This window comes from Tripterygium wilfordii, chromosome 8 (genome assembly GCF_013401445.1).
Source record: "Tripterygium wilfordii isolate XIE 37 chromosome 8, ASM1340144v1, whole genome shotgun sequence".
Taxonomy (NCBI): Eukaryota; Viridiplantae; Streptophyta; class Magnoliopsida; order Celastrales; family Celastraceae; genus Tripterygium; species Tripterygium wilfordii.
In genome coordinates, this window is record NC_052239.1 from 10,584,337 (window position 1) to 10,611,311 (window position 26,975).

At 37.7% G+C, this 26,975-nt stretch overlaps 4 protein-coding genes across 4 annotated transcripts; 2 read left to right on the forward strand and 2 right to left on the reverse strand.

The window, feature by feature from the left end:
- Positions 1-8,378: 8,378 nt before the first annotated feature.
- Positions 8,379-13,930, reverse strand: LOC120003445 (E3 ubiquitin-protein ligase SP1). The gene is made up of 12 exons (XM_038852437.1): positions 13,619-13,930; positions 13,434-13,585; positions 13,163-13,215; positions 12,114-12,238; positions 11,926-12,021; positions 11,565-11,702; positions 11,422-11,487; positions 10,175-10,287; positions 9,963-10,073; positions 9,416-9,459; positions 9,217-9,325; positions 8,379-8,835 (listed from the first exon to the last, which is right to left on the reverse strand). Exons 2-12 carry the CDS (start codon positions 13,508-13,510, stop codon positions 8,733-8,735), a joined length of 1,035 nt encoding a protein of 344 aa, XP_038708365.1. The 5' UTR covers positions 13,511-13,585; positions 13,619-13,930; the 3' UTR covers positions 8,379-8,732.
- An 859-nt stretch (positions 13,931-14,789) lies between these two features.
- LOC120003444 (GDSL esterase/lipase At1g54790-like) lies at positions 14,790-16,642 on the reverse strand. The gene is made up of 5 exons (XM_038852436.1): positions 16,418-16,642; positions 15,991-16,191; positions 15,655-15,821; positions 15,246-15,516; positions 14,790-15,176 (listed from the first exon to the last, which is right to left on the reverse strand). The coding sequence occupies exons 1-5, from the start codon at positions 16,635-16,637 to the stop codon at positions 14,917-14,919; spliced, it is 1,119 nt and encodes a 372-aa protein (XP_038708364.1). The 5' UTR covers positions 16,638-16,642; the 3' UTR covers positions 14,790-14,916.
- A 1,600-nt stretch (positions 16,643-18,242) lies between these two features.
- On the forward strand, positions 18,243-23,100 carry LOC120003443 (BTB/POZ and MATH domain-containing protein 2-like). The gene is made up of 4 exons (XM_038852435.1): positions 18,243-18,815; positions 20,354-20,702; positions 21,602-21,878; positions 22,647-23,100. Exons 1-4 carry the CDS (start codon positions 18,403-18,405, stop codon positions 22,820-22,822), a joined length of 1,215 nt encoding a protein of 404 aa, XP_038708363.1. The 5' UTR covers positions 18,243-18,402; the 3' UTR covers positions 22,823-23,100.
- A 527-nt stretch (positions 23,101-23,627) lies between these two features.
- On the forward strand, positions 23,628-26,574 carry LOC120003448 (sm-like protein LSM2). Its single transcript, XM_038852440.1, has 3 exons — positions 23,628-23,787; positions 24,003-24,161; positions 26,299-26,574. The coding sequence occupies exons 1-3, from the start codon at positions 23,785-23,787 to the stop codon at positions 26,416-26,418; spliced, it is 282 nt and encodes a 93-aa protein (XP_038708368.1). The 5' UTR covers positions 23,628-23,784; the 3' UTR covers positions 26,419-26,574.
- The last annotated feature ends 401 nt before the right edge of the window (positions 26,575-26,975 follow it).

Sequence of the window (26,975 nt, forward strand, 5' to 3'; positions counted from 1 at the left end):
TTTATATAGGTCAAAAATTTATAATTTATCATAAAATTAAGAGAGAAAAAAAAACGAAGATATATATAGAAGGGTATTGATGTAATTGAGCACAACAAAGAGAACGCACGGGAAAGCTGGTATATGACACGGAGGACCCAAAACAAAGCATGAGGTGCCTGCCCCTCAATCATACATAATCAGTGACTGGGGGAGTGAGTATGTTCGTTTGGTGGGGTCCAAAGAGTGGAGGGGCTCAGCAGTGGAGTAAAATAGGAAGTGACCGTTAGATTCTTTAGTTCACTCTTAGATGTAAATGTAATAGATTACACAATCTAGATCAATGGCTTAAAACAGTCCATATTTGTTATTTTTTTTAAATATGAATTATTTTTTCTTTATTAGAAAATTCAACGCAAACATCAAAATGATATGTCTTATATGGGTCAAAGGCTCGGACAGATTTGTTATGTTTGAGTCGTCTAAAAAATATTTAGGCTCAAAAAACGCGTCTTTTGTATGAGAGAATTTGAACGTTTGCTTATATACCTCTCATCAGTTGGGTTCATCAATCTAATGTGGGATTACAATTATTGACACTCCCTCGCATTTGTAGGCTCTATTATGCAAGGTTCAACAAGTGGATATGGGTAGACCGTAGACGTCAAATTCTAATGGACTGAATCTTTACTCTGATATTACGTTAGAAAATTTAGCTCAAACATATTAAAATTTCATTGTCCACACCGAGTCAAACGTTCACACGAATTTGTTACCCTTGGGTCGTTTCTAAAGTACTTAGGCTTAGAAAATGCATCACTTGTATGAAAGAAGTTGAACTTTTATTTACATATCACTCAGTTATGTTACGTCAATACGAAATATAACCACAAATACATTCTCAAACAAAAATGTATCATTGGATTCACAATTATGTATATATATTAATAATTTTTAAAATTTAATCCCCTCATCCCGGGGTTCGTACCGCTCTATTGTTGCCTTGTTGGCTCGTAGACGAAGAAGGGAAAGTGTGTGTGGGTCCCAAAACAAAGCGCGATGCGCACAAGCGGAGGATACCCCCATTCCCCTTCCTCACCACCACAAAAGACACAGCGGCAGCAACATAGAAGATGCTGAGCCGGCTAGCTCGGCTCGGCTCGGCTTGTCTAGCCTGCTTTTTTGTACGTAAAAGTGAATTTTTTTTTTTAATTAAAAGGACTCTGCTGTCTTATTCCCTAATTGATCACAAAAGCCAAACTTTTTTTTTTAAAAATGCTTCACTTTGTAATATAATGTTTGGGAAATGAGGGTGGCATCAATGAATCTTTATAGATATAGACATTTTATTCATCATTTGGTGTTCAAACACTCTATGATCCGTACTCTAAATATCTTTATGAAAAAGATAAAAGATATTGTATGTTTAAAATCTGGGTGTTAAAAATTGTTTTGTGTAGATAAAATAGAAAATATGTTAAGAGACCCTGATGTCAATGCTATAAATTTACTTTGATAATTGAAAAGGAAGTCGGAAACCGACTGAAACTTTTGCATTTATAAATTAGTTGTAAGGAACAAGAATAAAGTGTGTATATCTTTTAACATTGATACTAATTAAAGAACTCATGGACATAGTTTCTTTACTTTATTTGTAAAGAGAGTGAATAAAAATGGTTAGGATCTTTAACAGTCATACCAATTATAAATCAATTTGTGACTTTGTGTATATAATTAATAAATTTTATTTGACTCATTCTTTTAAAAATCCAAAAAAAAAAAGTGTTTTGTTCCATGTCTTTTCTTCAAGGCTCAAGCATGTAATAAAATCCCATTTGAGGAAAAGCAATATAAACAAAAACAATGCAATATTCAACCTAAAAAAATCAATGAGTCACTCTCTACAATGTTTTTTTTAAGGATTAGCATTTGCTTTTAGAAGTTAAAAAGGGGTGATAGAGACATATATATATGTGTGTGTGTGTGTGTGAGATAGAATTTCATTTGGTTGGAGCTTTATTTAGCTTTATTAGATGATTCTTCTTTATATATTCTACATGCATGCAAAAGCATAAGTGGCTAAGCAAGTGCTTCTAAATTGAAGCCAAGCCAAGTAATCTGAACTTGGGACCCACCAGGGGAAAAAAGGTATTGTTCCATTATTATCCTGTTTAGCATTCAAGGGTGTACATTAACATGAGAGGCCCATGCTAAAAGTTCCTCCCCCACTCACACAACACAATAAGTCAAAATTATATCACCCCATGTCTTATGTCTAGTTCTCTTTATTTATTAATTAGTTTTCAATTGGAACTTCTACTTCTTGTAGTTGTACAAAACATCAATCCATTTCAAAAAACCATTTCAACCTAGTGTTACTTGTCGTCAGCATGGAGTGGGTTGAATTAGCAGTCTGAATTGCCTAGCTCTCCGATGGATATGTTGGAATGAGAAATTCTTGGTTACCAAAAAGGAATTCGATAAGTATTTTTCACGTCTGTCATTCGTTAAAGAGAAGCCAAAACTTCGATCCTATTTCATGTGAACTGAACTTTGATGATCATTTTAGACAAAGTTGGTTCGATTTAAACCTAATAGCACGAGAATCCTTGTCTTGTATATGATATGTATAAGGTGGATAGATTATGATTCCCTCACACTTTATAGTGTCTTTTTCTAGTTCCCTTTTTGTGAATTACAACTCATAGGTTTCAACTTTAGACCATCCAATATACAAGAAGTGTAGGGATATGTTTTTTTGTTTTCCTTTCATTGAAAAACTTTTGAATTGCCTAAACAATGCCACTTGGTTTCATTGCATCCGTCCATCTAAAGTAGGAATAGTTGGATTCAATATAAAAAAAAAATGACATGTAGGCTCTATCAGTTTGGTAGCCCTATGGAGCCCAACAGATTTATTCCATTGATTTTAATCAATTGAATAGTTTTATTCCACTCTTTTATCCTATAATTCATTGTCCAAAATTTATTGTTTTAATATAGATTCCATTATTTTTACAGCACAGTTTATAATTCATTGTTTTTTGAAATTCCATTGAAAAAAACAATGGAATTAAGATTTTACCGATAAAACTCATCGACAATGGTGCTTTATGCATTGATTCTGAATATATATATATTTTTTAAATCTAACATGTATTTTAAGAGTTAAAACGTTTTCAATTTCGTTTAGTAGACTTGGGCTCTCATAGACTATCACTATATGGACTACCTAGCACTATGGGGGAGAGAGAGGTGATGTAAACGCTTCCTTGGACAAGGGGATGGATTAGATTGGATTAGATTAGGTGGTTATAATTATTAGGTTGTCATGTCTTTGCTACCTAGCGTGAAAGCCAGGCTTTTTGTTGATATAATTGTGTTTGTCTTACTGAAATATTGTTGAAATTCAAAACGAAACCCATTGAAGATATTATCCGTTCTAGGTCATGGGTCTGTATAGATTTGTTCTTCATGGGTCGTTGTCAATAATTCTTAGGTCCAAAAAATGCGTCTTCAATGTAAGAAGAGCTAAGTTGTGCTTATAAACTACTTTGCTGGGTTATGCTAGACTAATGTGTGATTTCAGTATGACTCACTTTTCCAACACATCTCCATGTATGAGTCATTGAAGATGGCTTGGGTTTTTCTTGTTCTTGTTTGAGGCAACAAGTAAAAAAAAAAAAAAAACTAATGTTATTATTAAGAATAATGTTTGAGATCTCAAATATGACTCTCATCTATCCTCAATTAATGCGAAGTATTAGATATTAAGTAGATCCTACATTTATATTTATAATTAATGATTATTTCACATGTTACGTAGATTATGAGATAAAATGGGAATGATATCTTGGGTGTCTGTAGCGTTACTCTATTGTTAGCTGCTCAGGTTGGCCCCAACAAAAATTCCAAAATTTGTACTAAATATTCGTTACACATGCATGTCCAAACTGTTCCAAAAAAATAAAAGTTACACATGTTCAAGAAAAATACACACAGAAAATTAGATTTTGTAAGCAGTAGTATTAGTTGTCAATATGATATTACGGCTTTTTTTTTAAAAAAAAAATCCGATTTTAGGGCTCACATGATACATAGTAGTGGGTATCACTTGTCATCTCATTTATCCACACCAATTAAAAGTGATCCCCTTACTTTACATATTTATTTTAAATCCTTATGTGAGAATTTCTTTATATATATACACAAAATAGGATATATATTTTTTCATATAAACGGTAGTTTCATGGTGCATTATTGTTTACGAGTGACATCAGTAACCTACAAAAGTTAGGAAGGAGATAGCAATCGTGAGAGTCCTCAACACTGGTGTGGAGTCGACCGATGAAACTCTGACAATCAAATTAGCGATTTTGCGATTGATGTAATGTGACAATATAAATTATAGAGAGAGCTCATAGCGAAAATAACTCGCGAATGAGATCTGCTCAAAGTGAAAGGACCCCTTCTATTTGTAGAAGCTCGGAGAGCTCACGTGATGATGCAAGCCATGTCAAGGGTATATGAGACGTTGTAGGCCATGTCAGAAAAAGTAGGATACCACGGCCGAAAGTCAGAGACAAAATGGGTGAGCGGCTCGAGCCCACGACAAAGGTAAGATGAGTGAACAACTCGAGGTTGGTTCTTGTCCTTTCAATGTGGCTCGTGAGTCGACGGCTTGAGGGTGGAGGACTTAGGAGCTGGGCCAAGCCTTCTTGGCCCGTGGAGCCCAGCGAGGCTTCTTTGTACTTGGGCTTTGGGAGCCATTGGGCCGTATCAGTCCATGACTAAGTTGGACATGACTGGAGAAAGGGCCCCTAACCCGCATTGTTGAGCCCAGGGTGAGCAATAATAGGAAATAAATCCACCAACACAGAAATTAATAATAGAATTAATTATTCCTTAAAAATTGTTTATTTATCCTTTGCACTTAAAAGAAACATAAAAATATAAGCAAATTAATCCATAAGAACAGACCATCACAAAGGATGAAAGTTACCCAAATCCCAATGCTCTGATGAGAATGGAACCCTGGACCTTAAGATCCTGGGTAGACAACCTGACCAACCAGACTACCTCTCATTCTCAGACCACGTACTTGGCTTAAAGAACACATACATATAGATATAGTTCTCATCAATAAACAAAGACAATCATCAATACCACAGAAGTACTGTTATATTAATCTGCTAGTCCTCTACTCTTCATTTAGAAGAGTCATGCTTTCCACCACCACTGCCGGACATAGCTCTGATCTTAAGCTTGGCACGGTTAATGTACTCAGAGAAGGTCTTATCGGCTTTCGTCGCCTCACTGGTCTTATCGACTTTCGTCGTCGAATGCCTCTTATCGATGACTTTCGCCGCCTCACCGGCATTCGACGTGGTTCTGATCTTCACCTTGGCACGGTTGATATAATCAGTAAACCTGTCTTCAATATGGCTATCGCTATGGCTACGGCTACCTATTTTCTTGCCTTCATGTTTGTTTACTTCACCACTTATCTGTGCCTTAGGCCTGCGGTTTGGTGAGTCGGTCTTCAAAGCCTTGTGCACAGATGGTGGGGGTTTGTTTTCCATATTTGCTGCTGCGACTTCAGCTGGCAGGATATTCCCATGTTTGCCAGCAGCTTTTGCCGGGTCAACCGTGTCTGCGGCTAGAGGGACCTGGGTTCTTGTGGGCGATGAGCGATGCGGCGAATCGTTGTGATGGCAGCAAGGAGTCACTGCTCTAAAGATTTTCCCACAACCATCATTGGGGCGGCTGCTACTGCGCTTCTTTTCCATTGACATGAAGGGAAATTAGAATAACCTAAAAAAGCAGTAGACCTAGTTTTAGGATGGATACTTTCATAATACAAGGAGGAAGAGAGATTTATAATAAGAAGAAAATTATATAATATAAAGAGTCTGTTCAGGGAATTTTTGCCAGAGAGAAACTTTCTCAAATGTTCAAACTGATATGATTGAATGGGATCATATTCCTGGCTATTTTCCTGCTCCAATGTTCGATCTTCCAGAAACCACAGATTAAGAAAGTAATGTGTCCATCTGGACAATTAACAAAAGGTGTACTCCAGACCTTAGCTGTATAAAGATGTATAGTTGTACGACATCAAATTAAATTTGGTATCAGATTCAAATATGACGTCAACATCAAGAAGGCTGTTTTGAAGAATATATCATACAACAGTGTTAGGTAACCCAAAGCAACCCAAATCTTGGTGGCATGTTGACTAAGCTGATGACTAGACGAATGAGACGAGACACATTTTGAATTTTGAAAATTTCAAACAAATACCAACTCTCTCTTCTCTCCCCCTAACTCTCACGTTCTCTCTCTCTCTTTCTCTTTCTCTTTCTCTCTCCTTTCCCCCTCTCTTTCCCTCATTGTTAGAGCACTAGCAATGATATTATTTTGTCTGGGCCAATAAATATGTATGAGATTTTGTGTTTTATTGATGTGGTTATATTGAGTTTTGTGTTTTGCTGATGTGGTTGTATTGGAATATGTGTTTTGCTGATGTGGTTGTATTGGAAGATTGTGTTTTGGTGTTGTTTTATTGTGGACAATATGGAGGGAATGAGAATTTGTTGGCCTTCATGTTGGGTGGGAAGGAAAAATGTATAGGAATTTGTGTTTTGTTGATGTGGCTATATTGGGAGATGTGTTTTGTTGATGTGGCTGTATTGAGAGACGTGTTTGGCTTGACTTTTTATGTAATAGAGGTGAGACCCAATATTGGCTTTTATTGACCCAACAAAATGGGACCATTGCAATTTTAGAACCAAGGTTGATTGTACGGCACCACTCAGGACCGCCGACCCATTGAATTGAAGCGCCGGAGCTCCATGAATCTCGCCTTGAAGCCACAGTCAAACGAAACTTTTGGAGCCCGATTCGGCCAAAATAGGCCACCCCTCCGCGAACCACCATCACCATTTGACTTGTGTTGATGAGTTCTACAGTGTAATTTAGTTTCAGGCAATTATTACCTCACTCTGATAGATCGACAAAAGCTTAAATTAAGAAAATAAATCTTTTGTCAAAAACTACTCTAGTGTAATAAGATTTTGGTATGACGAGTCATTCAAACTTTAATTTCTTTACATATAAGCCAAATTGGGGCTTCCAGGTTAACAAGAAACCTTACCAACATTATTGTCCAAAGAACTACAATAAAGAATTAAGGGACGAAGAATCTAGGGAAAAGAGAGGGGCTTCAAGGATCGGGATCCAAAAGTTTTCGTTCATCACGACTTTAAGGTGAAATCCCGACGAAATATGTGGTTGTGGTTGTTGATAGCAAACGAAGGTTGTGGATGATTCATGACACTTCGACGCTTCAGTTCGATAGGTTGACGGCCCTGATCGGTAGCCGAACGGCCAACCTTGATATCTGGCAATGAAGGGGAGGAGATAAAAGAGAGAAAATAGAGAGAGAAAAGAGAGATAAAGAGTGGAGTAAATATAGGTGGGAGAGGCTTTTAAAATTTGAATTTTAAAAATTTTCCAACTTGACAAATGACATGGCACTTGCCACGTCTTGGGTTGTTTGGGCTACCAGAAATTTGAGTTCTTTGTCATCTTCCTATACCATAGCAAGTGATACTTTCAAGCATGGCCATTGGCATGAAAGCTCAAGAGTTTCTTAAGATGATTTGCAAATGTGACTCTCTTTAGCAAAAGATAGACATTTGATCAAGAAACTACATCTCAGCAACCGTGTGTACTCAATACTCATGTACATCACCAAACTGGCATAATGAACGAGCCAGGAATTCAGATCACACTTCACAAAGTCTTCCCTTACAAATGTAAGCAACTTACTTTTAACTAACAGCAGCATTGTTTTGTCCAAACCATTCCAATGGTCATTCATTCGCTTAAGGCTTTACGCTCTCTTGCGAGTAACCCCACAGCCATGCTGATCATCATCCTAAAGTTGCCCCCAACTATTTGGGGGTCTACATGACTGCTGCTGCATTTTCCTTTTTCCTAATGGCATGGGGCATCACCAAGACAAACTAATGTTGCACAATTTCAGCCTCTACACTGCCTTTAGTTGTAGAACCATCGTCTCAGTATGCTCCATTTCCATATCGAAACCCAGGATTTAACATTAACTCAGAAACCTAGAAACAAGTCCTGTTTTAAAAGCATCATCAAATTGCCATGTTTCGCACAAGATCATTTCCCTCTTCATAGACAACATTTACTATAGATAGACCATAAATTGCATACATTTATATATCCCAACGCTACTTTATCAAATTAACCATTATCATCAAAACAGTATCCATGGTCCAAACTGTGGAACCTCCCAACTGACCTGCTTCATAACTCCCATTTCCACCCTAACTTCGAGAACAGGCTAAGAAAATAGGCACTAAACATTTCTGTCTGTACAATTATTCACTTAACTATACAAAGATGGCAGAACAATCCACTGAATCATTTGAGTTGTACAAATTTACGAGGATAACTAAACGTTCTCACTCACAATTAAAGAAAATGACCCTTCGTACATTAATCCTCCAGGCAACAATATTGGGGTCCTCGACGTAAAAGAATTGACACCGTCCATAGTGCATACGATTGGGGGGGGGGGGGAGGCAACAAAATTACTAAAAAAAAAAAGAACTACAAGATGAAGATGATTCAACGCTTTTGGACTCTTACATGATATCGAGATCCAGATGGAGAGTATTCTGACCTATTAAACTTGCTGTAAATGCTGGAAGCAATCCTCAATGGCGGAAAGTCTTCAATGCCTGCTCTATCCGTCTCCGACAAAGAGGACAGTTAGTCAATTGAGAGGAGCATGTCATACAACAGCACATATGACCACACCTGCAAGTGACAACCAGTAGCCTTTCACTTAATTTTAAACGGACAAGCACAAAAATAAGCAAATTTGTTTTCTGTTTCGAAGGTCATTTAAAGCAGTTATCATATAGTTCAGCAATTGAAGGAAAGCGGCACACTCAAACCACTTCCGAGATTGGGGCAAAACGGCTTATGATGTATGGATTACAGAATTTTCAAAAACTGAGAAAAGTGAGCTAATACTTGATTTTCAAGAGACAGATACATCATTTTTGTTCTAACAGTTGTCATCACTCAAAAAATTTCATAGAACTACAAAGATAATATAAAGACAACTTGGCACCAACAAATGGGATTTTTACGCTCTTCGTCTAGAGAGATTAAAAGATTATCAAGAGTGCTTACGGGACAAAAACAGCATCATACTCGTGCTCCAGGCAGATCACACATAGATCTGGAATAGCGAGGTCTCTCTTGGCATTGCCTGACCCCTCCTCAGCTTTTCCATCTGATCCTGAAAAGCAATTTCAAAGTTCTAGTACTTAGGACCAAGCATTGAAATATTTTCCAAAAACGACCAATATGCCTGGACCAAGAAATTTACCTTCGTCATCCTGCCCTGACCTCTTAGCAGCAGCTTCAAGAACCCTGCATCGACACTGCTTTAAAACTCCATTTTTACAACAAAAAATAAGAATCAAAAGAGGAAGGATGCAACACTCTGACTTCAACTGTTGGTGCGCTAAATGCTGACTTATCTCAAGTAAACAAAACAAATATTACCTTTTTATGACCATAGATGGACATAACAAAAGAATTAAAGTAGGTTCATTTCCTTGCACTGGTTAGTGATGAGCAAACAACCCTAGTGTTAACGCAAACCCATTAGCAATTTCATTCCAATTCCACCTCAACCTAAATTTGGGTATTCTAACTACTAAAATGCAAAGTACAGGGTGAGACCAGCCATATTGATCCTGCTTCTCCAGGACTGAGTACATCTAAAGTTACTCCCTTTGAGCTCTATCTCTGCCTACTCGCAAACACATGCATCGTTATTAATAATGGCAACATCAGAATTGATATTGTCCTGTACTGATGAATTATTAGCACTTTCAGTCTCTAACAGCAATGATTAATATCAAACATACCTTCTCCGCAACTCCCAACGGCGCCTTCTCTCCATAATATATTGTATAGCATGCTTGGTGATCAGAAAGATACCAAAAACTGACAAACCAACAGAAGCATATTTATACCACCTGGTGAGCAGATAAGACATCAATCAACAGTTTCATTAGTGTCACTCCACATAAAAAAGAGGGGATGAAACGTTATTTTCTTAAGTCACATTGTGTACAACCTTGCCCACTTCCCAAGATTTCCTATGAGCTGATCAAGAGTCTTGGGAGATACATAAAAAGGTCCCCTGTGAGGTCTCTGAACACGAACTGTTCCTATATCATCCTTGACAACCTGATTGCAAATAAAGATAGCAAAAAATTCAGTTAAACTCATGCAAGAAGCCAAGAACATACTATGTTTATAAATAATACTAAGTATAGCCAAAGCACCATTTGGGTGCCACTTGGCAACCATCATTTTTTTGAACCTGTTATAGCCAAAGATTAAACATCATTATTGTCCTAATTTTCTTTTATTGCTTAGCCATCAATTCCAACTTTCCATAATAATATGATTTCACTTGATCATGGAAAGAAATTTGGGTTTTCTAGTTAATTAAACGCCAGTGCAGGAGTATGTAAGCAGTAGCTCCCAAAGTCTGGCAATGACTTTCACCGTTTCACGCAATGGTCCTGGTGCCCAAGCACCAATTTGACTTTTACCAGATGATGGGCACCCTAATTTAGAGTTAAAATTGTCTTTTATTTACCGCAGTTGGTTCTAATTTTCCAAATACAAGTTCCAATTTGCTGGGTCACTTCATAATTGAATTCACCAAATCAAAAGTTATTACGTTTGTTAAGACTGCATTGTGTTATCTTCTTAAGTCAATTTTTTTTCTGAATTTTTAATTCTTATGCGAGATCCTAAACAAGCCTGAAAACTTTAGTTTTGGGCTACCAACTACAAGGTTCTACGCTTGATGCATACTTCCTTTCACATTAAAACTGTGTTATGCAGATAAATCAGATCCTTTCTTTAAACCAAGTTCAAGCACCCACACCATATATGTTCCCAATACTTGAGCATTCATCATAAGAAAATATCTAAGACTGGATGAGCAGTAGGACGATAATGTAAACAATGTGAAATGAAGGTAAAAGAGAACTATAAATGAATCTGGAAAATAAGTGGGACCCATGATTAAAGGGCAGAGAAGAACTAAAAGATTGTTTAGCCACAATCTTTTAGGGTGAAAAGACAGTTAGGGTGGCACATATGTTGAGATCATGCATTCCTAAATAAATTGAAATCACTGCAGACCTCAGGAATTTGCCATAGAAAAACATTTCCTTGTTAGATTTGATTTAATATCTTGAAAGTCTTAACAAGCAATATGTAAGCACATCCGCTGGGCAGTTTCTAGTCTCCAATTACATTAAACAACATGAAATAAATGAATTTTGACTATCTCCCAAAACATACCTCACCAACCACAGTCAAAGAACTGCCAACTGGAAGCACCCTCTCGATTCGTTTAACACCCAGCATCTGTAGGTTAATGCATCGTCAAATTAGCTTGACCCAAAGTCTAAGCAGTGTCTTACAAATTGCAAAACAAGTCAAACCTTGAGGCCTTGGAGATAGTCCAATGTCCCACGTACAAGAGAGCGTCCAGACTCTTCAAACACTTCACTTCCAACAGTCAACACAAACCCGGATGCGCCTCGGGCACCCGTTACATATGCACGACCTGTCCCATCATCCTGATACATGGGAATTGGGAACTCTAGGTCAAATGGATGCTCTAAACCAAACACACGATTTCCTCTGGAAAAAATGAAAAACAAAAACTTCTTGCTTGACTGCATGCATAGATATTTTTCAAAACCCCATAGCAATATTTCCAGCAGCAAAAACATGGTTGTCAGAGGCAAAAAAAAATTAAGAAGGGACAAGAGGGAGCCCAACACAGTGGCTATTTCTCACCAGGTACCAAGGAACCTCTTTACTCATGGATAGCATCAAGGCTGAATCCTGTATCCAAGAACCATTGTCATTGTGCTTCAGAAAATGCTGTTCTGCCTGTAGAACATATCAATAAATATTTTTACATACCAATACAAAGACAACCAAGTTTTTCAGTTGTACTCCTTCAACTAATAATTTGATATTACCGTTTCTTCTACTATAACTCCTCTCAAACCGCTATACTCGCAACTGATTGGTGTCTCAGAGCCAACCCTTCCAGATATTGCTACAACTAGTGGTAGAACTTTGCTTTCAATGTCAAGTAACTGTGCTGAAAGGCAAAACATTGAAAGACAATTCATCATATCCGGCACACATTATTTCTATTTTCAACTCATGAGCACATAAAAAGTTTACATCAGTTTCTATCAGGTGTTCAGATGCAATTTCAGGAAAACAGAGACACAAATATAACCTAATAGTTTCCGTTTTGAATGGATACGCTAACCTTTTATTTAAAATACACAATGAAATTTTTATACCACACCTATAATATTCATTTATACCTTTCCAGAAGTTCATCAAATTTTCGGAAATATATACTCTGATCGCTGCAGTCCCCATCACAGATGAGCTACCATTTTGCATAAGTTTAGAAAGATATAAGCAAAAATATTAGAAAGAAATTGCTTATTTTCCCCAAAGGATTCACTTCGAAGTAATGGTTCCTGTGGTATGATCATCATTTGTTTTTTCAATTGCAACAAGTGCACCTAGATGTATACCACAGGAAATAGCAGCAAAGAATATTATTTCTGTCATATCCAAGAAACAACGAACACAGAAAAACTAACCAAGCTAGAATGGCTCAGTCTAACCATTAAAAAAAACTTTTCTAAATACCCGTTCGAGAGACGGGATTTCATGTATAAGTCATGAATGAATCTCATGACCACTAGGGCTCACTGAAATAGAACCAATCAAACAAAAGGACCAGTTCAAATACTGACGAGGATCGAAGGTGTTCTACTTTCGATCAGCTACGAAATACAGTTTCTAAAGGAACACCAAGAACTAGTAGGCTATGTAAGGGGTGCAGAATTAAATTGAACAATCACTGACTACAGATGAAAAACCACTCAAGTAATCAACACAACAAGTGCTAAATTTCCTCAGCGAATTATCAGTTTTCTCTTCAAAATCCATCAACGAAAATTCAAGAAAGTAATTCTTAGGTTATTGGAAAGGCTCATACCCAATTCTTTCAACTGATTGATTCTTGTGACAGACCTAAGAACATCCGCATCCCTGTACATCCACAAAATGTATAAACAGAGAACATATTAACGGTCAATTTGAATTCATAGCAGCATTCTGGATTAGCCAAAGCGTTCAAAATTCAATTTCTAAGTGCGTCAAAAAAATTAAGGCGGAATCAATTCATTAATTTTCAAAAACAATCTACTATGTTGCTTCGTCTGTATATTCCATTCTATTCATATAAATCGAAAGCATCGGAACTTGACCTGCCGCTACTTCTGCCGAGCAAATATAGAGCAGCCGCACTAAAGCAGCAGCTCAGTCCACCCCATGGAATCATCATCTTCAATCCGCAGCTCAAATAAACCCTAACTTCTCTACACCACGACCGCCCTCTTCATTACCTATAAAAGCCAAAACAGTGCCTAGAACTACTAATCAATTCCGAGGTACTTCGCTTCCAACTAACACAAGATGCGAAAGCAACCAGCAATAAAGAACTCAGAATCGATTGATAGAGATGGGAAAATTCAGTGAAATTCGAAATTCGTGAGAATGTATGGAGAATGATTGCTTGATAAGAGAAAGTTCCACTTTGTCTCAAAGAAAACAGAGAGAATCCGATGCTTGAAGTGAAGGAAGCAAGGTAGGGCGAGGAATTTAACAGAAACTTTTCAGTTTCGTGCCAAAAGCAACTTTTATCAACTTCATACAGACGCAGAGTCGCAGATATCTATGGACTCCAGCGTCCTTTGTGAACGGCCATACGAGATAAAACGGTACCGTATCGTCTTATACTCCGCGTTCACGAAATTCGTAAAGAACATGAAATAGGATTGAAATCAAGGCTACGTCTAGTTTGGGCCGAGGCTCTAACTATAAGGCCCATATCGACCAGGCCTTATAGGCTCAAGTATGACTCGTCATTCCATTTGAGGTTTGAGGAGCTTCCCCATTTGGTGGCCATTAGAATTGCTACCTACCCCATATTTAAAGGTTTTGATAATCCTTCAAGCCATCCTCCTTGATTTCACTCCTATTGTCCATGAATAACATATGCTGTCACCAATCAGCTTCCTGAGGTTGTTCAATTTCTAAAGGAATTTTTTAGGAGTATAAACGGTCGGTTACAGTCGGATTTTTCGATTTTTTGACATGAATTTAATCGATCAATCGGTCAGTTATCGGCAATTATTTCGATCAATTATTGATTGGTTCTATGTAATTTTTCTTGAAAATAACCAACCAATCGATCAATTTTGATTGCCAGCTCGATTTCTACGATTTTTCTAACACCCCTAGAATCTCTTTAGTTTGTTCACTATATATGAGAGATATTAGTGGCTTGGAATGTTATAACTTATTAATGGCTCATATTGCTTGGAAAACTCAAGTCCACTCAATGAGGCATTTTTTTGGACCTAAATACTATTAAGTGAGACAGTCCAAAAAGAACAAAACTATATGGGCTCGATATATCAAAAGAATCGATAAACTCAAAGAAGACAATATGGTCGATGTATCAAGGATTGGTATTGCAAATACTTGGATACAGAAAATCAATACAAATGCATGCATAACTTCTTGCAATAACTATACAACACTTTCATTGACAATAACAAGCCAGTTTGAATTCAGTTGCAAGCTCAACAAAGCCAGTTTGAAGGTCAAGAATCATATAGCAGGACGAAGGAATACTGATAAATGAGTAAGAATGAGAAATAAAGGAAGCAGTCAGCAAAGCCGGATTTATTTGACAGGATACGTCGTACTTAGTACGGGAGGTGACTCGGAATAATTTCCGGGAAGTATTTGTTCTGCAACATATCTGTTAGCAGCCTCAGTATAATGGTTTCCATCCCAATTTACATGTTCAGCAGTGTCATTACAAGGACTTGCAGTCACTACACTTCCATTCAGATTCTTGGTTACTCCACAAGCAATTCGATTGTCGAAGTTCAATGGCGGTCCACCATATCCGCAACAAGCTGTTAGAGGCTCCTTGAATCCTGAAACACTCATCGTCCATTAGAGACAGTGTAATATAACAGAATCAATGCAATCCAATGTTGACTTACCGAGTTCCGAAGAATTTGATATGAGGTTGAGTTTTATCGAGAAGATGTCCACATAAGTAACATTTGCATCAGGAAATTGTCCCTGGAAATTAGCGCAAAGATCATGAAGCTGTGCATTGAAGATGTTCGCGGCGCGATTGTGTGAAGTCACGCATCCAAGCTGGTCCAGTTTTGATGTGTTCTTGCCATATGTAGCAATGATTCTTGGTAAACATCCTAGAGGACCTGTGTTGTGAATCCAAAAGTTCCTGCCACCCTCATTATACAATGTCTGGAAGCCAAACAACTTGTTAGTATGATATCAAAGCACAACCTTAATTCCGAGTTTTTATCGAAATAGCATTTGGCGCTGTTTGCAACGACGTCTTTATACGTACTTTCAGAGTTGAACAGAATGATATAGTACAACCTTAATTCCGGTCTGGAACTCCGCCAGAATTGTAGGGATCAAAGTAAGCACTTGGTCCGCTGATTTTGAATAGAACGCACCATCAAGATCATTCTGACCCACATCAAACATGTAAAGGCCCTCTTTGAAGTACTCTTCTAGAGGGAGATATTTCTGCAGCTTCTTATCTAAAACCATTCCAAAGTGCCTAAATTAGCTAAACCATTATTTATCACGCAACGATTGTTTCACAAATACAGTTTGAAATTCTTAGGCTCATGAAAACAAGTCTTCAATGTGAGAGAAGTTGAGTTTTGTTTATAAAATCACCCGGTTGATAAATACGATGATCAATACCTTTTGACAATAATTCAAAAACTCGAGCTTTGAATCTGATGAACTGAGCAACCTGAACTCCGAACGAAAACGGGCTTACTGAGGCTGCATTGGCTGGAAGTATAGTCGATCCTCCGGTCGCAAAATTACACCCGGTTCGGAAGCTTGGTGCACCAACAGAGTCCAAATAGGGATTAAGAAATGGTAGGTCCATTGCATCCACTGTAACATGTAACAAAAGAACATTCGCACAAGTAAACACTTTTTTTTTTTTGATAACGAAAAACCATCTAGCTCAACATGACTTTCGAACATCTAAGTGGGCATAAACCTCAAGCCGTCAAAATGGTTAGTTCAAACTTCGACCTCGAGCACTATAAGCCCTAAGTCCGGAGAGATAATTAACTTTTAGTACTAATTGAGAAACCAAAGAGATGTAGTAATTTACTTAGAAAATCGATGATCAACCGGCCATCGCAGAAACGGCCAGAGGACTTAAGGAAGAATGTCTGTCCATTAGGTGGTCCGACTGGAAAAGCAACTCCGGCAACCAAGCCACCAGTGTCGGAATTTGAATCACCAAAGTTAAAGACAGCTTTGTAGGAGCTGACGTTTAACACAAAGAGAGCAAAACTGGATACAAGAAGAAGGGGGAGTTTCATTGCCATTGTTGATTGAGGAATTACCAACCAAGCTAGATATATGAAAAGGCGTTAATATTGAGTATCGAAGTGCCTGCAATGCAAAGAGTCAGACACATGAGTAAAGACAACGTCTAAGGCCAACATTTTGGCTCTTGCTTCACGCAAATAATATACGTTTTTTTGGGTAATGTAACTGTTGGTTGTCAAAAAAGTTTTTGAGGTTGAATTCGGTCACGGAACGTTCAAACGTTTCAATTTGACAATAGAAAATTAAAAAATTATTTAAAATATGCACACTCTGATAGATTTTCTATCTTTTAGGCAATCCAACTATTGATGGGGCAAAAAAAATCAATATAATGAATCTGTTTGAATAGTGAGAAATCTATCGGTGCGTATATATTTGAACAATTTTTAATTTTGAATTCCCAAGTTAAAATGTCTTAACATTCGGTGATTAAGTTGAAAATTAACAACTATTCACCAAAAATTTGCATTACCTCTATAGTCAGTTTCTGTGAGCTCTATACCTCTTTTCTTACGGTTCAAATACTCTTTGTAATTTCTTAGTGCCAATATCCCACGTCGTTTGAAGAGTACAAGATATTATGGTTTATAAATCAAGCCCAAAAGCTCAACACTTGAGGGCACTTTTTAATTTTTAATAAAGACAAAATTGTGCTAAGGTTCGAAGCGAACAATACCTTAAGTGATCTTGGATCAAACTTCTATCTCGCCTCATTTTTCTATTCTCCCTATTTCTTCAATATTGACCATAACTAAGTCATCATAGTTCATTACATGTACTTGACCCATTGGCCATAGTTTGCTAATGTGTTTCAAATTGATAATTGAAATACCAAAATGATATGTGTCCATAATCTAGGTGGCATGAGGAGAAGTGTGGGGGACCATTTTATATTATGGACATCAAAATTATGGACATGTAGTGTTTTCGATTGAAATATTATTAGACATTCCAGCCTATACACATCAATAATATTGTCTATTTTGGATTGTCCTATTCTCGTGAATACATTGGATCCGCACAGCTTTATCTTCTCGGAAGGGTAGCCATCCTAATTGGACTATCGCAGAAACACGTTTAATTGCGAAGTTACTACGGAATGTTCTCTCAGAAGCACGTTAAATCATATAAAATGCCCTTGATGTATCCTGCTTTTCTCATTTATAGCATTTAAGTATAAAATTTCTCGTTTCTGTCCTTGATGTTTCGTAAACCAATCCAAATCTACCCAGATTTCATTGTTCCGATTTTAGTTTGTCAGAAGTTACACATGTGGCAACTGAAATGCCTACATGGCATACATGTGCCTTATAGTTAAAATTAAATATTTAAATCAAAATTCCAAGTCATTTTTTCTAAAGAAAAAAAAATTAAAATACAAACTCCTTATTCGCATTTCAGATTTTAAGAATTACAATTAAATAGTTGAGAGATGATTTTAAGAGTAAAAATAATTTAAAGACAAAAATAAAATAAAGATATAATTGAGGGAGCAAATATATATTATATATTTTTGTCAAAAAGAAACTAACTCGGAGAAATCGTAGTCCAGATGCAATTGTCAGAACAGGAGACCTTCCATGTCGCTTAGTCGTCAAAAAAGAAAAGAAATATATAATCATGTCCTAGAAAATCTACATGCCATTACGAATCCCTAAATTTTCTCTCTCTCTTTCCCGATAAAAACTTAATTCGAATCCCAAGTCCCTCCCCGATTCCTCCCACTGCCTTCCAATCGGCAATTCCTTCCATTTCTCGGGCATGGGGAGGACTCTCAGAGAGATCAGCTTGTCTTCCGCCGTATCGTCATCCTCTCCTCAAGCTACGACGTCCATTTCGAAGACGGATACAGTGAACGGATCGCATGAGTTCAGAATTGCGGGATATTCACTGTTGAAGGGGATGGGAATTGGAAAGTACTTAGCGTCGGAGACTTTCGTGGTTGGGGGATACTCGTGGGCGATCTATTTCTATCCGGATGGGAAGAGCCCCGAGGATAATGCGTCGTACGTTTCACTCTTTATTGCGTTGGCGAGCGATGGGACTGATGTGAGGGCGCTGTTTGAGTTGGCCATGTTGGACCAGAGCGGGAACGAGAGACACAAGGTGCACAGCCATTTTGGGAGGATTCTTGATAGCGGACCCTACACGCTTAAGTACCGTGGTAGCATGTGGTAAGGAGTCGAATTCCCTTTTGATTATTGTGTGATGTTGTAACATTATAACGTTTTGCTGGTTGTAGCTGATGGGGATTTAATTGAAATTCATGGATAGTAAGAAATTTGAATTAAGAACTGGGATGTTACTAGAATACTAGCTGCAAATTGCAATGACTCGGCTCATGAGATTGTATTTGGAAGGAATTTGATTGATGTCGGCATTTTTAAGATCATGGACCTTTTAAGGGGTTGAGATAAGCTGGACTTTAGAATGATTTCAGTACCTTAAAATGTGCCTAGCTCTACAAACTAAATGTGCTTTTAATTTTTAGTGCCTTCCAGATGTTAGTTTGCAAGTTGTATTACTGATTGTTGGCAGTCCCATCATATCAATCTTGGGAGATCTTCATCTTCCACCATCCCAGAGGTCTTTTAGCCACAATTGATTATGTGAATTTCTTCGACCCCCAAAGGATTGGTATCTCATACTCCTAAGTCAAAAAACAAAGAGTGTCCCATCATCTCCTTTGACAAAATATTGGGTTTTTTTAACAACTTCCGATCTATGGCGGGATCACTCCATTTCTACCATTCAAAGTCAGTCAGGGATCAACATTGCAATATATCTCATATTTTTAACTTGAAAACAAAGATTTTCCCCTCGTCTCCTTTGTAGAATTTTAATGTAGAAGTAAATGGTTTGTTGATTCCTCTGCTTCTTCGCGTAAGGAACTTTAACTACAATATGACTCAATTTTCATCACTCTCTAGTCTCTATATAGATTGACTGCAATACAGGGCACGTATGCCTTTATTTTCTTACTATATTTTGAAATACAATTTCCACATATGACACCATCCATGAACCATCACTAAAATTTTCTTATTTACCAAGTTCAGTGAAATTTTTTCCATGTATGCAAGCAACATACCTGATACCTTTTTCATGTAACACTGACACTTTTTTAAATATTTTTCTTTGTCAATAACCAATAGCCTTTTCTGATAACTTGAATTATTTCATTTGAAGGCTACTTCTACATCTTTGATGATTGCTATTTTTATCAATCTTGTTTTGCTGGGGACTCCGAGATTTGGGATGTGAATCTGCAGAAGCGGGTTGATGATAACCACCTTTACCACTATACATAGTGTTTTTTGCACCTCAAATTGTTAGCCTTTCCTATTATAAGCGCTACGACTACGGTTACAAACACCTTTTTGATTTTCAACGACTACTTTTTTATTAACCAGGCGCCCCTCTTTTGGTAAACATGACTTCTTTTATGTAATTTCCTCTGTTGCCAAGTAGTAATTTTTTTGTTTGACGCCATTTAAAGTATTTGGTCAAATAAAAAGTACAACATCCAATGGTCTAGTGGTAAAGGTGGTCACTCTCTATAAAGAACAAAACATTGGATGCCCAAAATAAATTTCTATAATTATAATTTTTTGATTTATATGAACAACTATCATACATCTAAAATCAAGCATGATATTAATTTCATAATTTGAATCAATGGATACAAATGTTTTAATGTTGGACATTGCAGGGGATACAAACGTTTTTTCAAAAGAAGTGTCCTTGAGACATCTGACTTTCTCAGGGATGATTGCCTCCAAATTCAATGTAGTGTTGGAGTTGTTAAGTCATGCACAGAGGGGCCGAAGATATACTCCATACCAATGCCACCTTCTAACATTGGTCAGCAGTTTGGGCAACTGATGGAAAGTGGAAAGAGAACTGATGTAAACTTTGAAGTCGATGGGGAAGTCTTTGCTGCTCATAAGTTGGTTCTTGCTGCTCGTTCACCTGTATTCAGGGCCCAACTTTTTGGGCCTATGAAGGAACACAATACTCAGCATATTAAGGTTGAAGATATTGAGCCACAAGTTTTTAAGGTTCGACGATTTTCTTTTTCCTCTGCTTTACGTATGCATTGTCAAGTTATGATGTTTAATGCTATCATATTAACCATCACTCATGATTATTGGCATCATTTTTGACATTTTTGCTTGATGTTGTGGAATTTAGTCAACACCCTTCTTCTATTTTTGTGAAAAGCACTTTATCCTTTCATTTATAGTCATATGCTGGCCATTAACACGTTTTGTGCTCTAACCAACCCTCAGATGACAGGCATGTTACACAGCCACACACTGTTTCTTTCTTGAAATTGCATTTTGAGTTTTAGCTAGCCATGTTCCTGATGCAGTTAATGCATATGATGGGTGAAGTAGAACGGAAAGGAATTTATAGGCGTTAGTTCCTTTTTGGGAATCTGAAGCTCTAGTAGAATTGGCCACAGGGGCACCAAGTAGGTGCAAACCCAAAGAGGAGATGCAAGAAAGATAACAAAAGCCAGAAAAAGAAGACAAAAAGCTACGGTCCACAAAACAACAAACTTATGAACATTATTATAAGTTAGATTTGTTTTTTCCGCCACCATTATGAAGAGAGAGCCCTCTTCCATCCAACACCAGCCGCATGTTCTTGTGGCTGTTGAACATGTCCTTTATTTTAGTCCGGAAGGAGACTTTAAAAACTTGAATTATGGAGCTAATGAGAGGATACTGTTTACACAAGAAAAGAGAGAATGAGACTTGTATTTTGATTCATTTTTCTTCTTAATTTACGATCCTTTATTCTTTAAGACTTGTGCTTACACTCTCATTCTATTGCTGGAAGAACATGACATTTAGCACTTGCCTCTCGTTTGGCACTAGTACCTTGGTTTCTCAGTGGTAGAAAACAAGAATATGTGGTTAGTTATGACATACTGCTATTCTGAAAAATGCAGGCTTTACTTCATTTTATATACTGGGATGAATTACCTGACTTGCAAGAGCTTACTGGTATGAACTCAAAGTTGGCTTCTACTTTGATGTCTCAACATCTGCTTGCAGCTGCAGACAGATATGGTCTGCAGAGGCTCAGGTTGCTGTGTGAGTCCAATTTGTGTCAAGATGTTGCGATAAATACTGTGGGAACAACGTTAGCCTTGGCAGAGCAACACCATTGTTTCCAGCTCAAAGTTGTGTGTCTCAAATTTGTTGCTACGCCTGAGAATTTGAAAGGTAATTTCTGTATTTGAACTGCGTTTGACATTCGGAGCAACATCAAAACTTATTATAAGCATTTTCTGTTGCAATATGTATCTGCTTTGTCATTGTGTAATAAACTCTAAATTTATGGGCACGAATGGTATCTATGTTTAATTTTGTCCTTTGTAGCATGATCCTAAATGATACATTAAAGGAAACTCTGCTTTTGTCTCTGTTAGTGTTTTTGGAAAACTGGTTTTCTGATCTTCATTCATGATAGAGGAGTCAGTGAAATTTGTTCTCTCTGAGAGGTGCAGGTTTATGTTTTATTTTGAAAATTCAACTTATGTATTTGGGAAGAGAAACTTGTTCTTAGGCTGGCTTCCTACTTTGCAGTAGTTTGCTTTCAATCTCTCTAAATTTTTCACCCACCCATTTAGTCTCCTATAAACACATTATGTTAACTATTCGTCTAATCATATTGTCAATTAGTTCAGTTAATCTGCTGTAAGTGACCTTATGTTTCAAGTGTCAATCCTATGATCATGCACTAGTTTGTTTATCCTACCCATCCATAGTGGTGTAACCCTTTGCTTATGTCTCACCGCATCCGAGTGCCGATGCAGCACGTCACTTGCGAGGGATATATAATGATTTTATTTGTACTATCTTGAGCCTGGGATGCTCAGCACATTCTGAGTTTCAGTCGAAGCCTACTTAATATGCTGTGTACTTTCTAATGATTGCATTTACCAATGTCATTGTGATATTAGCTAAGCTCATTCCTATTTTGGTTATCAGCTGTGATGCAAACGGATGGTTTTCAACATCTGAAGAACAGCTGCCCATCTGTCCTGGGCGAACTCTTGGATTATGTGGCCAGAGCTGGTGAGCATTCTGTCATCGGGCGGCGCGGAAAGGAGGTTATCTTTGATGGCAATGATGCCAATGGAAGGCGGGTGAAGCAGCGGATATAACGATGAACATGTCATTTCTTTACATCCCACTGACTCATGTAAAAAAAGGGGGAAAATAATAATTATCTAGAAAGATAACAGTTTAGTAAAAATTTTGTTTGTAATGTATTTGTTCATTTAGCTTCAATGGTTTTCCACTTTTCCCACTCTTGGAGAAGAGGGTTCTTGTGTTGTGTATAAAGGTTGTAAGCAGTTGTTTGTGCTTTGCTCTTGCTCTGTATCCCTTCTTCTGTGCTTGTTTTGGTCAAAATATTGCCAATTTGGCTGGCCTCTTTGAACTTTTTGGACTCTGCGTTTGCTCCCATCTGAGAGCTATTTTGGCATAATGGGAGGGGCAGCTAAAAGAAATCGTCCACATTTAACTGGCAATTTAGGATTTACAGTTTTATACACAATCAATTCCACGCATCACACTAAAAAGATAGAACTTGTTAATTCTACAGGATTTATATTTTAGTGAAAAAAAAGGAGTTAATGCAATCTTTTGTCATTCAAAGAGTTCTCTAAGTTGCAACTCATTAACATACAAAGTGACTGAGTTGGAATTTGATAATTCTTTCAATGATTGAGTTGGAACATTCGGTGAAGATGGTTTATTGAATAATTTAGTGGGAACAAAAAATCGTTGGTTCTTATGAGTAAGTTAGTTGTTTAAAACTCTAACACATGTAAGTGGGTGAGAGTTCGTAGGTTCTAATACTGGAATTAACGTGATTTAACATTATTCCTGCACTGAATTTCAGATCATTAGGGTGGAATCGGATGACATTTGTCTTATTTGGCGTTATTCTACCCCCCCCCCCCGCCCCCCGCCCCCCGCGATAGTTTCTTGACTTGGGTGTGAGTGCGTGTTTTCTTAAACACAAAACAAAAAAGGAAAGAAGACCCCCGTCAGAAATCCTTCGGTCGATTTGAGACTTTGAAGTCCAAGCTGCACGAACTCACTAGAGAACTGAGAAAACATGGTAAAATCTCTTCTTCTAGGTCAATTCTAAACACAACTTAAGTTCAAGGGTTTTGCAGCTCTTAGATTTTTCATAAGTTGGCTCTGGCGCTTTCTCTCGATTTTGTGCATTTATCATCTCCGTCCCTTCTCTGTTTTCCATTGTTTCTGTTTCGATTTCAGTATTTTTTTGCGGTTCTTGGTTTTTTTTGATGTGTTGTGTTGTATTTGGTGCAGTTGTTCTTCTCGTATTTCAAGGACTTGGTGGGGAGAGAAGTGACGGTGGAGCTGAAGAACGATTTGGCAATCAGGGGGACCCTTCACTCGGTGGATCAGTACCTCAACATCAAGCTCGAGAACACCAGGGTTGTTGATCAAGACAAGTATCCTCACATGGTATTTTTCTCCTTTTTGATCAATTTTTGGACTCTTCATGCCTAGGGTTTTGTCTTGTTAACTTTCGCTTTTGATTGTTGCCTTACATAGACTGCTCACCTGACTGAAATCATTATTTGTTTGGATTATTTTATATGTATTGGGGGATTATTTGAGTGCTTCAGGGTGCAATCTATGAATTTAGGGTTTAGAGAGGCCTTCACAGAGATTGATGCAGGATGTCTACCTATATGGGTATGCAGTTATGTGTTGAGGGAGGTTTTTTTTTAAGGGTTTCGATGAGGTTTTGTATATTTAAAGGTTTGGATGTCAATGGTTTACGGCTCTCGAAGGTCGATTCTCTTTGTAATAGGTAGGGTCCAGGATGGGGCAACATAGCAGAAGGGGAAGTCTGCCCCAGTTGTGTAGGTGAATCATTACCCAAGATGGAAAAAAAAGAAGAGGGGGAAGCAAAGAGATATATGGTTAGCTCGACTACTCTTGGTTTTAGGTTATATACAACTTTAACCGTCTAATTAGATCTGTTAATTTTTATGAAGATTGAATATAGGGACTACGGAAATGAGAGATTTTCTTTTCATTAAAAAAAAGCACGGAAGATATTACTTGTTCATGGGATGACCCCAACAACTATTAGTGTTTCCTTATCGTACATAATTTAGCATAGCAAATGTGATTTCTGTCTAAAGGTAATTTCTTTTTGTATAGAATGCGTGTCTCAGCCTCACACATGGTAATGACTTGTCCTACAAGAGGTTGTTGGTTGGCCAAATCCAAGTACATGTAAATTGTTTTAAGGCTTTCGTATCTGGAGAATTAATTTGGCATTTCTTAAGTTGCCTTTTTCGCTAATGCTTGTGAGTTACCAATCTGGGGTTGGTCACAATTGCTTACAGAGATTATTTTCTTACTTGACTAGAGTTTCCATTTATTGCAGCCATAGACGATTATCACTATTATGCCATTAGTTAAAGGAATTTTATTACCTGTCAAGCTATTTACATATTGGATTTAGGTGAACTGATTGTTGAACATGCTGTTAACAAGGTTAGATCATGATATGAGTGGGAGGGGGAAAATTACAAAACTTGAATTTATTTGTGAGTGGGAGGGGAAAAATAACAAAACTTAGGGCTGATGGGATTTCTATGGGAGGAGAAATATAGAGAATGTAGCGCTTGCTTTAGATGGTTAGGATGGTCTGATTGTTACTCCTAACTTGTCTAAGTTGCATGCTGAATAGTGAGATGCCAAGCCGTTTTCTTCATTTAAATGTGGCAGACAATGTGGCTGATCTTTGCTGTTCAACTTGTTATGAGATTATTTTTGAGCTACAATGAAATCTGCCAGGTCTTGCATGAGAGTGATCTTGCAATGGTCGAATCATCGCTGAATTGGTTGACGTAGTATGATTCTGGGTTAAGTTTTTGTGGCTTATCTTCTAGACTTTAAACATAGCACCAGATATGAATGTAAACCTGATTTTCTTTTTCAAGCATTCGATAGCTAAGTAGTGCGCCACTTGTTAATAATTAACTTGCTTTCATCGGAGTTTCTGGAGTTTTTGCTGTGAAGCTACGGTAATCCTTAGGTGGCTGAAGTTATGAGTTGTCAAGGGCAATGGATGTGACCTCTGAAAGATCTTTGAATTGCCTAATGAGTAATAACTACGTCTATCTGTATTTTGTGCCATTGGGGTATGCATAAACACGGTTTGAAATTTGTCTGAAAGGTGTAGATAGCATGCCTTTGTATCAAGATTCTTGGCTATTGAACTCTTGATCTCATCTATTGGTTCAGGAATTGCAGTTGAATATAGTAGAAGTCTTGGCAGTCAAGTAATCCTTGACATGTAATCAAGAAGTAAAATTTGAAATCATCAGTTTCTTTGGCATATAATTTTTTTCCTGTTTTTGTGGTTAGGTTATAACATACCCATAAATTTCAGCTGAACAAGTTACTTGATTGATGCCATGGTACCTTGTCAATTTGTCCTATTGTGTTGAACATATTTGGTTTATTGACCTATATGTTGATGAATTTCTGAACTCGGTGTTCGTTCAATGTCGGCATCTTTACCGTTCCCAGTTAGTAGCACTGCCTGGATTTAACTGATTTTCTTTCTTCTCAATCACAGCTTTCAGTAAGAAACTGTTTCATCAGAGGTTCGGTGGTGAGATACGTTCAGCTCCCTCCCGATGGCGTTGACATTGAACTGCTCCACGATGCCACAAGAAGAGAAGCTCGGGGTGGCTGATTTTTTTTGGTTTTGAACTATCAGTGTACTTTTACATGAATATCTATCTGATTTTGGATACTATGGATGTAATAGCTTTAAGGTCCAAAGATGACTTTTCTTGACGTTCAAATGGGTTTTAGTTACCATTGCAATGACTCCATGATTGCATAAAAACTCGTTTGCAATGAGTCCATGAGAGCATAACACAATTTTCATTTGGCTTAATCGGGTCTGAATGTGTACTTGATGGGTCTGGTGGTTTCAACCAAGGAGGAGAGATTCGGGTGGCAAGCGATCCAGGTCGGACTCACGGGAGGGAAAACCGGAAAAGGATTTGCGGGTGTCAGTTGGGTGGATTGTGGCTAGAGATGTAAAGTGCGTCGGGGTTCGAATAGCAAGTATCACGGGTTGCGGATTGTGACTCACTGACTTGTGACGTTGTGTTAGGTTCGGCCCTTGATACTTTAACCGGACTGGGTCCGGGATCTCGGCCCGGTCCGGTAAAAACGTTTGGCCTTGCCGGGTCCGTCCATTTTACACCTCTAAGGCTCTAATTGTGGGTTCATTTAAATAAC

Bases quoted from the DNA above. Each gene is read 5' to 3' on its own strand.
- LOC120003448 (XM_038852440.1), top strand. The intron at 24,162-26,298 runs GTATTTTTCTCC...TCTCAATCACAG, and splicing joins AAGACAAGTATCCTCACATG to CTTTCAGTAAGAAACTGTTT.
- LOC120003443 (XM_038852435.1), top strand. From the start codon at position 18,403: ATGGGGAGGACTCTCAGAGAGATCAGCTTGTCTTCCGCCGTATCGTCA. The intron at 18,816-20,353 runs GTAAGGAGTCGA...TGGACATTGCAG, and splicing joins AAGTACCGTGGTAGCATGTG to GGGATACAAACGTTTTTTCA. The intron at 21,879-22,646 runs GTAATTTCTGTA...TTTGGTTATCAG, and splicing joins TACGCCTGAGAATTTGAAAG to CTGTGATGCAAACGGATGGT.
- LOC120003444 (XM_038852436.1), bottom strand. From the start codon at position 16,637: ATGGCAATGAAACTCCCCCTTCTTCTTGTATCCAGTTTTGCTCTCTTT. The intron at 15,822-15,990 runs GTATTGATCATC...GAATGGTTTTAG, and splicing joins TTTTGAATTATTGTCAAAAG to ATAAGAAGCTGCAGAAATAT. The intron at 15,177-15,245 runs GTAAGTCAACAT...TGAGTGTTTCAG, and splicing joins ATCAAATTCTTCGGAACTCG to GATTCAAGGAGCCTCTAACA.
- LOC120003445 (XM_038852437.1), bottom strand. From the start codon at position 13,510: ATGATGATTCCATGGGGTGGACTGAGCTGCTGCTTTAGTGCGGCTGCT. The intron at 10,074-10,174 runs GTTGTACACAAT...TCTGCTCACCAG, and splicing joins AATCTTGGGAAGTGGGCAAG to GTGGTATAAATATGCTTCTG. The intron at 9,460-9,962 runs GTATGTTTGATA...GTGTCGATGCAG, and splicing joins CGTTGGGAGTTGCGGAGAAG to GGTTCTTGAAGCTGCTGCTA.